The following is a 13,075-nucleotide window of genomic DNA, read 5'->3' as shown; positions in this document are numbered from 1 at the left end:
GTATTTTTAGTTATTTGCTTCCACCGGTGATGACTCGTGAAATCTGTGCTGGCGCCGCGGTGTCTGGGAAGGCACAGTGTGGAACCGTCACAGGTAAATACTACATTTCATGATCGAGGAGCACACTATAGATCGGGTCTTGTTCCCAAGCTATTCACACCTCCCCGCTATTTGCAGTGCAAGCCTAGCTACAAGCATCATTAAGATACCGGCACCAGACAGTCGTTGCTAAGGGCTCCATTTCGCCATGTTGACCCTTCAATTAAAACGTGTTGTAGGATCAAGCACTTCTTTATTTGTGCAGTTTAACAACCCTTCTGAGTGGGGTTGTGTGGTTCAGCTGAGGGTGCACACTTGGGTGTCTTTAGCATTCTTGAGGGGTGCTATATTGTATACTGACAAATGTTTGCCGAAATTACCCAAGACTTGAGCAAACACTACACGCCCCTAACACTACACGCCCCTAGAATTAAGTGTCATTGTTGAATATAGCGGTCTGTTTTACAAGCCGGCTTGCTTTTATGTCCATTGTGTTGCACGCCGAGTTGACACTTCTGCACACCTTACTTTAACTCTTGAAGAAATGTGACGTAAGTACAAGTTGGGGAATGTTCACTTATGGATCTGAAATGACTAACCCTGAACAGGAGTTAGTAATTTTATTTTTTGGGGAAAAAACTTTTAAGAAAATGTTAAAACCGACTAAAGTGGGACATTGGGTGTGGGAAAAAAAACTTGGAAACGAAAATCAAGTTACTTTTGAAACTATCAAAATTCTAGTTCATTTACTTCCACAATACATTAAAGTTACTCATTTCAAACAATTGCAAAGGGGTCTGCATGTTTGTACCCTTTACATAATCTCAGTTTATCTGAGGTTGGGTCTCATTTTCCTTTAAAAATAAAATCAGATTTGCACGAAGCCAAGGCCTCCTGTGCCCCATTGATTGCAAGGATTGACAAGGTCCAAGTGTGAGCCTTGACATTATTAATGCCAATGTGAAATTCGTCTGGTGCTTGTTTTCCTTTTAATACCAAAGTCCACAACTTTAATAGATTTTAATAGTCCAGTAGATGTGAAACCTAAACCCCTTGAGTGTTTTAACACGTCCCACGAGAGATGGTCCTGGCTTTTTCCCTTCCTTAATACCACTGAATACAATGTACCACAGTGCAACCTAATACCATACCACTGAACAAATCAGGGTAAACTAAAAATGTACATGTTTGTAAATGTACAGTGTGTGCATTTTCCAAACGGATGAATGAATTTATTAAAGGGAAGATACAACATTTGCAAACATCAAAAAACGAAATGTTCAAATGATCACGAAATACCTTACTGGATTGATAGAGAATGACAGTCTAAAGCATCCTGTAAAGTTGTGGCTCCTGGTGTGCTGACATTTTCAAGAAAAATTGTGTTTTTCCAACGCTGGTCGGCCGACCAGCATTGGAGAAAACTGGCTTTTTTTCAAAAAGTGCTCCTAAGTTTTCATATTTAGTTCGCCTGCATTTTCTTTGCAATAGATTACACACCTAGTGAAGAGGTACAATCCTGTTAGACTGATTCTCTGATCTTACAATTCCCCAAAGTCTATAAATTGCTCCATTTCATCTTAAGTAGGGTCAGGGAACCATACAACAACTAGCCTACAAGAATATGATTGGTTTTCTTGGTTTTTTAGCATCTACGAACCCAAAACGTGAAACAAGTCAGTGTAACAATATTTGCTATAACATAGTAATCCTCCAAATCCATTTATTTCTGAAAATTGCAGCAAAAGCAAATGTAGTTGCATTCCCTTTAAGTTTTGTACCTGCCCCATTTCAATTTTAGCAATGGTGATCTCAATGTTGCATTCATGTTATTTTGTTACTCTCTTGACATCTCTGCATCACATGGAAACCACCATCAGACAGGGTCTCGATTGTTCCAGTCAATAATCCACGAGGAAAAGAAAACTGATCCCTAGCAATTCAAGCAAAGAGAGCTCCAAATCGCTGAATAGAACGATTATCCCTTTCTGTTGACTTGGTGCTTCTTTTTATCAGGGTATCACACCTTAAGATTCAGGTCTTCCCTGCTTGCTCTGCCTTGGCTAGATCCTTCTATAGAAAGCCTGGGACTTCCTGTGCGATCCATTGTCCCCTATTGTAACGCCTTAGTAATATTCACTCATCCTGGACAGCATGAAGAGGCTTAACAGACGGGGTTCACAAAAGGGGATTAAAGATTTCTTTTTTGGTGGGTTCCTTCCTGTAAGCATTTATCACACGTCTTTAATCTGGGCCTAAAATACACGGTTGTATTTACCACACCTTTGGATGAACTAACATTCAAGACACGGTTGTATTTGCCACACCTTTAGATGAACTGACATTCATGTCCTAGGACTCATAATGGTAATTGTTCAACATTGGGCTTGTCGAGTTCCTTCAGACGAGGGGTTCTGATAAGTCTTCTGATTTCTGGATTTCTGGAATTGTCCATCAGGGAGGTCTCATTCATCTACGTTCCCCAAGAAATTTAAGCAAAGAAAACTATTCAAAATAATGTCATGATTAGTCATATGTTTAGGACTTATTAACTTCATTTTGACACCAGTTTACTGTTCAGTTAAAATTTGGGGTTGAGGATACAACCACATTCTGTCAAATTTGGCAATTTCGATTGATTGAGCATTTGCCGACAGTAAGACGAAATGCTTCAGTGTTAGTTTTGTTCTAAGTACCGGTAACTCTTTCAATAGAGAAAATTTATACGGGACTCCAGTTTTACTCAATAATTGCTCTCTTTTATTTCACAATATTACAAAACTGTATTTACAACAAATAAAGGAAAAAAAAACAATCATCAGATGCTCCTTACATCCTCAAAAACAGCATAAAATAAAACAATACCAAAAGCGGCTGTCCCATTATTCACAAAACATTTCCACAGCTTTGAACTTAAATGTTTTTCTTTTAAAAATACCAAAAAAGAAGAAGTATCTTTAAAGGAAGTATTCTCAACAGTGAATGAACTTACATGTAAGCGTATTAAAGTTGCAATGGAAGGCTGGCCATGCAATATAATTTCACTCAAAGAAAAGATCTTTACTGCTCTAGTGTCCGAATGCATGTTTGTTTTCCTTGTTAACTTACAGATTTCAATTAGTCCGTCCTATTTTCTTTTAACTACATGTACTGACCATCCTTATATTAAAATGGCTTGGTATAACATGCAAACACTGACTTGCCAGAAGTAGTTACCATGAGCTTTCACCAGACAGACACTTTTTGAGACTCATTTATTTCAAATATCGAAACTCTTGACAATAAATTAAAAATATCTCAAGAACATACAAAACCAAAAGTTGCAAATGTTCAGAAAATGCATGTGCTTCAAATTCACGCTTAAAGTACAGATACACAAGTAGGCCTAATCTTCAGGCAGCCTTTTTTGTTTTCCATCTCATGACTTGGCCTGTCCTTTTCTCAAATGGATCAAAACACCACTGAAGGATTATAAAAGACTTCAAATTTGAAAATATTATGCAGGGTTACATAAGAATATGACGAAATTATTCTTTTTAAATTCTGGTAATTTTCCACTGCCTTCGGTATCAAGATATTAATGTTGATACTGTTATCACCAATATCAGGCAAAGATGCAGGCTGCATTGCGAAATCTCATGGACGTAAATGCACTAAAGCCATTCTGCTAAAAATGCTTCTAGAGGGAACTAAATTTAAAACATTTGAAACGGGCATGAACCGCAACGAAATAAAAATGGCATTAAATTGGGTTTTATTTCCACTTGCACAAAGATTGCCAAAAACAAAAACCCGTTCATGCAACAATTAAAATGACACAAAATCAAAGGCCAATTTCGCGGAGCTGCTAAGCACACAAATATGCTAAGCTTAGAAAGGAATTTGTTTAGCAAAAACAGCCTACCAGCCAAAATGTCATTAAAAGTGTATCGGTTCTGACTGGTAATCCGCTGATTTTGTGCTTACCACATAAATTTGCTAAAGTTATTAATGCTATGTATAGTAAAACTTTTGCAGCAAGTGAAATACAACGCTTCAACTTTTTTTTGTCTTAGTCAATTTGTTTTCAATCTGTGTGGCTTCATGGCTAGATGTGAATTTCAAAAAGCCTAAATACACCAAAGGAGGATGATTTTTCTTGGATGTGTATGTCATGAATATTCCTATGCTGTGTTTTTAAATAAACTTTAATATGTTCTGGAAAAAACAGTACTTTATGCGCTTGTTACAATAAATTAAAATGGGAATACAATATATACGTTTTGCTTGATAATTATGATACACGCTCTGAGAACTATGTTAATTAGGCAACATGGCATATGTATGGAAAACGTAAACCGTGCTTGCCATTGCTTTAGTGACTGTTCAACGTTCACTGCAGTTTTTTTGCTAGTTAACTCCAAACCCTGCAAACATGTATGTATCTGTTCCTGAGGATAAGCAACTATTTGCATCAAACTGGCACCAGTTCCGGATAGAATCAAGGATGCAGCCAACTGACAACAAGAAGACAGGAGTTTCCCAAAAACTATTGCAAGCATACCTCCATCTTCACATTATAAGTCCTGAAGATTAGGATTTTGTGTGTGAATTTTTAAACGGAAATTCACAGTCTGCAAGCTTTCTTGTCTCACGAAGGACTTGACAGTCCAAAACAAGTGGGGGGAAAGACAACGGCTACAGGGAGAATGAGCAGATTTCCTCAGACGATACAACACAGTTTCTTCCAGATGGAGGATTTGGGTTTGGATGGTAGCGGCTTTTCTTTCTTGGTTTTGGTGGACTTTTTCTTGGACCCCTTGGATTTGGAGCTCCCTTTGCCCTTGGGGGGTCCCGTGAACTGCAGGGCGGTCAGGATAACAGTGTCAAAGACATCCTTGAGATTGTGCTGTGTCAAGGCCGAGCATTCCACGTAGCTGACGGCGTTGATTCGCTGGGCTCTGTAAACAGCCTCCTCCTCTGTGATGGGCCTCTCGTGGTACTTGGCCAGATCGATTAGAACGTTGACGTCAGTCCGTAGGTCACACTGCGTGCCCACAAGGATGATGGGGGTCTTGGGGTTGTGTCGTCGTACCTCCGGCAGCCACTTCTCCAAAGTGTTGTGGAAGGACGTGGGCGAGACCACGCTGAAGCACAGCAGAAACACGTCTGTCTGCGGGTAGCACAGCGGGCGTAGTGAATCAAAATCATCCTAAATAAAGAAAGACAAAAAAGAGGACATTTTTCCTTTAATATGGTACTCAAGTATGAAACAAAATTTAGGTTGCAAACATATCATGAGACAAGCCAATTGGTATGTCAAGGTGGGTGTATGCATTCCCTCTAGATGAACTTGATCCTCAACATCTTGTTTACAACTTGTAGGACCACAGGGTTAAGAAGAATATATTACAGTAGACAGCCATTTACTGGCAGTACTGATATGCATGCATGTAATTCCAGGTCTAAATCCAGTCTTGGCAAAACTCCAAAAATGCAGACACGCCTCTTTCCAAATGCCCCAGCTGGAAAGTACATGTACATACATGTACATTTGTAGGACTGTGTAGAAAACTTCTTGGGATAGCCAACTGCAAAATTTGTTTGGACAATTGTTGTGGAGGATGTAATCTCTCAATGTTGTTTTCATTTGGGGGAACTTTTCGTTACAGGGTATTATCTTCTAGTTGCTCCTTGTTTGTGTAATCCACAGCATGGCCACAATGGAGCCCAAAAAATATGACCTCATGCTGGGAAAATCGGTACAACTTAGTAAAATATGCATGGGAAGAAGTAAATTTTTCAATCTACAGTCAAAAACGGACTTCACTGAGGAATGCACTATGTCTACTCTGAATTTTTCTGTGATTATTTTCCGTTGAAATGTTTACACTTTTGTGTGACATGCCTCAAAAGGAATGTGTACACGAACACAAACAGGTCTTTTCTCAGTCAGCGAATGTCAGACAAGTTTTGAAAACAACAAGTACGTATAAGCCTACTTAACATAAAAAAAATGGAAATTAGCAGGATTTTGCTCACAATTTTTGCAAACCTCCCTAAAATACATAATATACAGTGTCCATGTACATGTAAAAGAGGGAGCAAGGGTTTGTCCTGGCTAAGGTCAACATGTCTGGTTAGCTCATTACAGCAGCTAACCTCAACTGTGTACACACAGCAGGGACCAACCACATCTTGTTGCAACAAGATTTGCAGTTTGTATCTCCCTTGGGAGTCCAAGCTTAGTTAGAGAGACCTTTGGATTCCTCTAGGGCATTACTAACTGGTGGAGGCTGTTCTCAGTACAACTACAAGTGGAATTCAGGTTTTCAGGTGAAGTAAGTAATTGGGACAGAAACACTTTAAAGCCAGTGTCACAACACGAGGTGTTTATACAACAACCTGTACTGTACGTACTAGGGCCTATGTGTTAAGTACATCAGTGTATGCTGCAACAAACATATTGCACATATTTCTAGCTGTGCAATACAGCATGACACTGAATAATGGTAAATACATGTAGACCTTGAAGTATGTACATGTACATGTACTACGGGCCAACACATCTGTATTTTGAGTGAGTTGAGGGGTATCATCTAAAGTAGAGTGTGACTGTTAATTAGGTATACCCGTCATCAATGTCTGTATAAAAAAAAAAAGTGACAAGCAACCAGGGCTAAAGGTCGATTGAAATGGTTTTCTGCAAGTCTGCTGTAATCGATCATACCGTACCAATGCCAAAAAGGTCTAAAGTCCCATTTCTGCTTCCAAAGGGAGCATTCTACATGTACTTCATCCCACAATACCACTTGGCAAGCGAAGTAGGTGAGGCCCCACAAAGATGCCTTAAAGTAAACCGGGGTGATTGAGTGATTCTGGAATGACAATAGAGGCAGGAAAGGGCCCATCAACCTAACACAAGAATGGTTACATCAGTAGATGGATCCCCAGTGGGATTAAACGAACAAGCAAGGAAGTGAAAGTGAAGGGTTTTGGGGAGGACGACTAAGCACACTATGCAGGATCAAGTGAATACTAATAGGCCTACATTCCACTACAACAAAACTAGATTTACTTTCATAACATGGTTTCGTCATACCTTCACATGTATCTGTGAACCTCTGCTAAAAAATCAGGCCAGCTACAGACAGTCTTTTCTATGAACCACACATGTGTGACTCTCTTTTCAACCCGAACCCTCCCACACACTCTGAATTCACCAGAAGGTTGTGGAGGAGTTCAGTGGGTATCACTCAGAATTTTAAGAAAAGCCAGCCGATGTCACAAAGAGTTTTGATTTCTTAGAGAATAGTACTCCAAGGGAATAATTGGAATTGGCCAATTTGAAGAAATATTTTCAACAGGTTACAATATAGGCCTATTAAAACATGCATTATATTGAAATAGGAAATAAGATTTGTTTTTCCCCCAATGCATTTGCTGAAGCTAGTCATCTTCAACTTTTCTCCGATGTCTGTAATCTTCCCCTCCTTCACAATAATCTACTTCTAATTTGGCAATAATCTACTTCTAATTTTCCATTTGGCAACCTCTAGAATGAACCTACTTTTGGGGTCTCTGCCCTCTGCTCTCTTTTTATAAGACTCTTGATTATATCAAGGCGAGGCTTAACGCCGTACCTATTGATTTTGACAATAGGACGCAGCACGCTTTGGCAGTTTGGTTCAGACCGAAGCAACTCCCACAAAAGAATCGGCTGTGAATCCCCTACAGACCCAATGAATGAAGCCTAGCATCTCGCTATTGTGCTGCTTTGCACCATTATGTCTGACCATTTTGCCTTCGGGCAATACTTTCAATGTCTTTTCTTTGGCCTGTTCTATTTGAAGTCCCGCAGGATTAAAAAAAAAAAAAAAGTACCAAAAAAAGAATGAAAGTGCTGCACAGGAAATAATGATTGTCTATCAATAAGGCTTAAGTACAAAATAAGCTTATGCAGACAATTGTTCGTAATGCTTTCCCTTTTCCCTCAGGTGAAGATGAAACAAAAAGTGCCAAATCTGAGACAGGTACATGTACACACATGTACATCTAACCGGGTATTATTTTTACCCCTGCCTCCTGTTTTGTACTGAGCAATACTAAAATGCTTAACATGCATTCTTCACGTCAGGTCAGCCTCGAGACATCTCCACCAAAAACTGGATTGATGCGGTAACGGTTTCACTTCTGAATCAAAGCAGACTGAGTTACATATCTCAAATGGACAATTTATGGCTTGCGGGTAATTTCGCGCCGGAGATCCGTCCCGTCCATTTATGATGAATTACTAGTGAAGTCGGTAGGGGACAGAGGTGAAGATCCACTGTGACTTCTACACCATAAATGATGTATGACCGAACCATATTTTCTGTGAACTACAAGTACATGTATCTGTGCTACACCAAACTATAAATTCTAGCATGCAACCAATGTGTGTACTAGTATCACTTCATTCAAGCAATAGGCCAAAGTTCATTCCCCACCCAATTTACAACGATTAATATCCAATCACCCCACAAGTGGAATTTGGCACAAGCCAAGTGTCGCAGTGATTATCTGTTGAATTTGCCAATGATTTATGTGGCACAAACAGTCGCATGTATGCAGGGTCTGGTCCAGGCTGTATGTTTAATTAGCGCGTTTCATGATACTTGAAGGTTTGCATGGTGAAGTAACTTCAAGTCAGGAACAATGAACTTGCTGTTGCGACACATGGGGGGAAAAAATGGGGGAAACTCAACGTTTCAGACGGACATTATGCTCTGCCCAGTTTGAATCTGTTAAAATGCTGCTGTATACAGGCATGCAACTGGGAAATCACAAAAAAAGAGGAAATTCACATTTTCCCCAGACTTTGTACAGTGTTTTTCTATTTTCAATGGCACACATGGGAAGTAAAAAAAAGAGGAAATCAGCTGAACCGAGGAAAAGTTGCATGCCTGTGTATAGACCTTTATCATGCTGCCACCATTTCAGTCATATTCCCTGTATCCAATAACAGTACTGAATGCTAATGATATTGTGCAAAAAGGAACCAGACTATTTTTCCTTCCAGCCTCGCTTTGGTTTCACTGATCTGAATGGGAAAAAAATCAAATGGCTGCAACATGATAATGGTCTATTGAAGTAACCCGAGACCCGTAAACTTGTAAGTCAAAGCAATATAGAGAATGGGAAATGTTCTGAAAGAGCTTTCGTGTTCGAACTCTCTACAAAGTTTACCCAGGACAGGAAAAAAAATGTTACTTATCGCTGTAATCGTTGGATTACGGATTATAGGGTGGATCACAGGCATTATCGGCAGGTAATATCCATGTTTTATCATTCTGGGGGAAGGGTTAACACCGCAAAAGCAAATTTGAGAGAGTCATCGGATATCTATTATCAATGCGATTATAATAAAGCCTGTTTGAACTTGCGCCACATTTCTCAAATTGCTCAACTTTGCCAGACTGAAGAGCGAAAGTGTCTTCAGGTTTAAGAGACAAAATGACCTTGACTTTTAAAGTAAGGCACACTAGGAATGCAGCGAGATACTTACTTGACCAGCTGTGTCGCATATCTGTATCTTGATGGGCTTTCGATCCACTCTTACCACAACTGCGATATAAGGCAGAAAGAATGCACATTATTTATCGTTTTTTCCAAAGTATTAAACTTAATTACATGTATTAATGAATATTGAACTTCCAAACCATTCAATCATTTTGTGCCTTTTTGTCTTTGAAGCAACAAGATTGTTCAAAATCGTAAGTGGAATGCATTTACAAAGTTGTATGTGACGCATTGCAGTTTCAGCTCGGTGTTCATTTTGAGAAAACTGAGAAAACTTTTGCACAACTTGTTTATTTCTCTGCTGCTAGCACACTACAAGTGGCACCGTATGTTAAAACAACCTCCAATGTTTGTTTTCTTCTAATAACCACACCATTTCAGGTGGAATAATTACACAGGGTATTTGATATCAGACCTATATTCGCTTTGAGCAAAGTTTCTGTTATTAAATTTGTAGGTGCTTTTCCAATTACACTTTCAAATGATCCTACATGTATGTAGCCTTAATTGTGCAGCCAGTATACTTGATACACAGAAACACATGTCGTGTACATATTCCCCATTGCTTTATCAAATTCCCAACATTGTTGCCGTGATATATTCAGGACTTATTCCACACCTTTCTGCAATACAGCCCACACACTATTAGTAAGCAGCAGCAACCCGCTGTACTATGAGTATGACTCAAGGGCCCCAACTCTATAGAATTTCAAATGTCAACAATACACATTGGAGGGGCCCACCAATGGGCTGCTATGAATAACAAACATGGGCCTTGTTGTAGGTACTGCAAAGTGCAAGCAATATGAACCAGCAACATGTAGACATGTACATGTACTGGCGCCATACAAACTCATCAGTAGGCATACATTCATTTATAGCCCTTAAGGCCCTATGGACTTTTCGGTGTTTTCCAATTTACCATAGTTTGACAATTTGGCAAGTCAATCCATGAGCATAGAAAAATGCTCTCTTTTGGTATTAGATGAACGTGGGCGAGTTTTCCTTAAAAATACTCAAATTTGTAAAATATCAGGGTTGTACAATTGTGTTGTACATGAAATTGTACTGGAAGGTTGTACATTTACTGATGGTAACGAATCTTATCCACCACTACAGCATAAACCACTAACTTATTAGTATTATAAAATGTAGGTACAATTCAAATCCCAAATGGGACTTTGAGTTGGAAAACAAAACATGGTTGTTGGCCATGGGACATCCATTGTTAACCAATCTTTCAGATTTCTTCTTTCAGAGTTTTGAAGATGACTCAATGTAAACAGTGCTCTTTCAAAACAGAACAAAACCACAATTCAACCTGGATTACAACAGGTGATTCAGTGCCAGTTGCATTGGTTCAGAATTCATGGGAAACCCTCTTTGAATGGCGCACACAATGTGAGTCACAATTCCCTTGAACCACCTACACCACATCAAAGGGTGACTGACAATCTTTTCTTTTCTTAGCTTTAACTGCTGCCTTCATTATGAAGTTAGTGGTAATGAGCCCGCTGATGCATAGGGGATTATCAGTCGTGGTTTGGGAGACAGGATATCCTTCTTGATGAGAACCACACAGTGGGAGATGTTTCATAATCAGTAGAGAGGTCATTCACTCCAAAAATGAGAAAGTTCCCATATTCTATGGGCAATTTTAAGTACTGTACAGACTACAGAAAGATTTCCATATTCACTCAACACCCCGTGTACAAACCCTATGAGATTGGACTGAAAAATTCTAAGTATTTTCTAAGAAAATGCTTGTATTTTCTCACTGCTCAAATTGACTTTGATGACATGAAATTGCTATCTGGGGGCTTGTTAGTCAATACAGAGGAAAATTAGTGAACTTCGCATATGGTAATCTTGCCCAGACGACATATTATTTTGAAGTTACAGAACATTAATTTTGTTTTGAATAATGAATTCTCCACAGTTAAATAATTGAGAGTGTTGTATACTTTTTGTAGGATAGTATTTTGAGCTTCACCTTTTTTGGCAATTTGTACTGAATTGCATTTGTCTCAAACTCAATCTAGTGTTAATTGATGAAGGCGTTACATGATTTATATACGTGTACTTACCATTTGGTTTAAAACTATGAAATAAGCAGGATGCAGTTTTAAAAACTTGCTTGTGTAAGGAATATTTGACTAAAAGTAGCTGGACAAACACCAATTAACTAACATTTATATAATTTCTGGGAGGTTAAAAAAATGAAGTCTGAACACAAACATGATAAACTGTATAGGGCCTAAACTAATGCCTACATACATACATTCTCAAAAAGATACAAGTCAATAAAAATTAAAACGTTTACAAAAGACATCTAAAATACACCGCACCCCAAGTGTCAAAAAACATAAATTGCAGAGGTGTTAAGCCAAAAAAAAGTTGAATATCTAAAAAAAAAAATTAGGCTATCTCACCTGAATAATTATCAAATGCTGTTGGAACATATTGCAAGGGGTATCCATTTGTTGTATAGCTGACCACTAGACTAGTCTTGCCCACTGCTCCATCACCAATTAAAACACACTTGACTTTGGTATCAATGTCTTCCTCGTTCGCCGAATCGGTTCTAAAAATGTTGGAAGTTGTCGGGGCCCGCGCCGTCTTTGGCGGGGAACCCATGCCGACCGTCACGGCGGGCGAGTGTTGGTGGTCCCGGTGGTGATGATGATGGTGATGATGGGCGGTAGGGGATTGAGCCTGGGGAGGCATGATTGCACTAGACGCGGTCGGATTGTAGGGTTGGAAGGTCTCCAGATCGCGGTACTCTTTGGTGAAACCCGTGAGTACCATTTGCAGGATCCAGAATATCTCGCCAGAAGAGTTTCCAAAAACAAGTAGGCCTACTCGAACGGCTTCCGGCTTAGCTTCCACGAAGTTCCAGCTGCTGAAGTGACGATGATGGAGGAATTTCACTACATCCGCTCCATTCGTGTGACGACCAAAATCGAGGCGTAAAGCATCCTTGAGGAGTTTGGCATATTCTTGGGAGCTTCAGACTGCGCCACTGAAATATTTCCACATCAGAAATGGCAACATTCGGTAAAATATCCCTTCGGAAAATTGTAGGGCCGTCTTTGCTTTTACCAGAGTGATCGCACGTGCTAAGCCTGCATTCGGTTCTATCCGAGTGTTATCGCAACGGCGATTTCAAATTGTATTTATACGGATATGTACAGTATGCATAGAGTACGAACGTACACGTACGTACACAGCTGGCCTACATGCACATGCTGCATGCAGTGACGTGCCTACTGTACTTGCCGCTGAGCTTATAATACGTCATCGATCAGCCACCGTGTACCATACTGCGCTTGCGCGTAATCGAGTCGGACCTGTGGTCGAACCTTTATTCAGTTGATTTATTTTTACGAGGGGGAGAAAATTCCCGCGTTTTCGAGATAAAATATCATGCAATGAAAGAAACTTAAATACCTGAGATATCTGCCTTGATTCTAAAACGCAGGTTGTTTGACGTTTT

General features: G+C 39.5%; 1 protein-coding gene across 1 annotated transcript; it reads right to left on the bottom strand.

The window, feature by feature from the left end:
* Positions 1 to 2,776: 2,776 nt before the first annotated feature.
* Positions 2,777 to 12,845, bottom strand: LOC119740713 (cell division control protein 42 homolog). Its single transcript, XM_038216095.1, has 3 exons — positions 12,012 to 12,845; positions 9,566 to 9,624; positions 2,777 to 5,230 (listed from the first exon to the last, which is right to left on the bottom strand). The coding sequence occupies exons 1-3, from the start codon at positions 12,385 to 12,387 to the stop codon at positions 4,742 to 4,744; spliced, it is 924 nt and encodes a 307-aa protein (XP_038072023.1). The 5' UTR covers positions 12,388 to 12,845; the 3' UTR covers positions 2,777 to 4,741.
* Positions 12,846 to 13,075: the final 230 nt, after the last annotated feature.

Source organism: Patiria miniata, unplaced genomic scaffold, assembly GCF_015706575.1.
Source record: "Patiria miniata isolate m_02_andy unplaced genomic scaffold, ASM1570657v1 HiC_scaffold_5, whole genome shotgun sequence".
Taxonomy (NCBI): domain Eukaryota; kingdom Metazoa; phylum Echinodermata; class Asteroidea; order Valvatida; family Asterinidae; genus Patiria; species Patiria miniata.
This window is presented reverse-complemented; position numbering and strand designations above follow the sequence as displayed.

Excerpts from the sequence above, each read along its gene's own strand:
- LOC119740713 (XM_038216095.1), bottom strand. The coding sequence starts at position 12,387 with ATGGTACTCACGGGTTTCACCAAAGAGTACCGCGATCTGGAGACCTTC. Across the intron at positions 9,625-12,011 it reads AGCATTTGATAATTATTCAG|TTGTGGTAAGAGTGGATCGA; the intron begins GTGAGATAGCCT and ends CTTATATCGCAG. Across the intron at positions 5,231-9,565 it reads TATGCGACACAGCTGGTCAA|GATGATTTTGATTCACTACG; the intron begins GTAAGTATCTCG and ends TTCTTTATTTAG.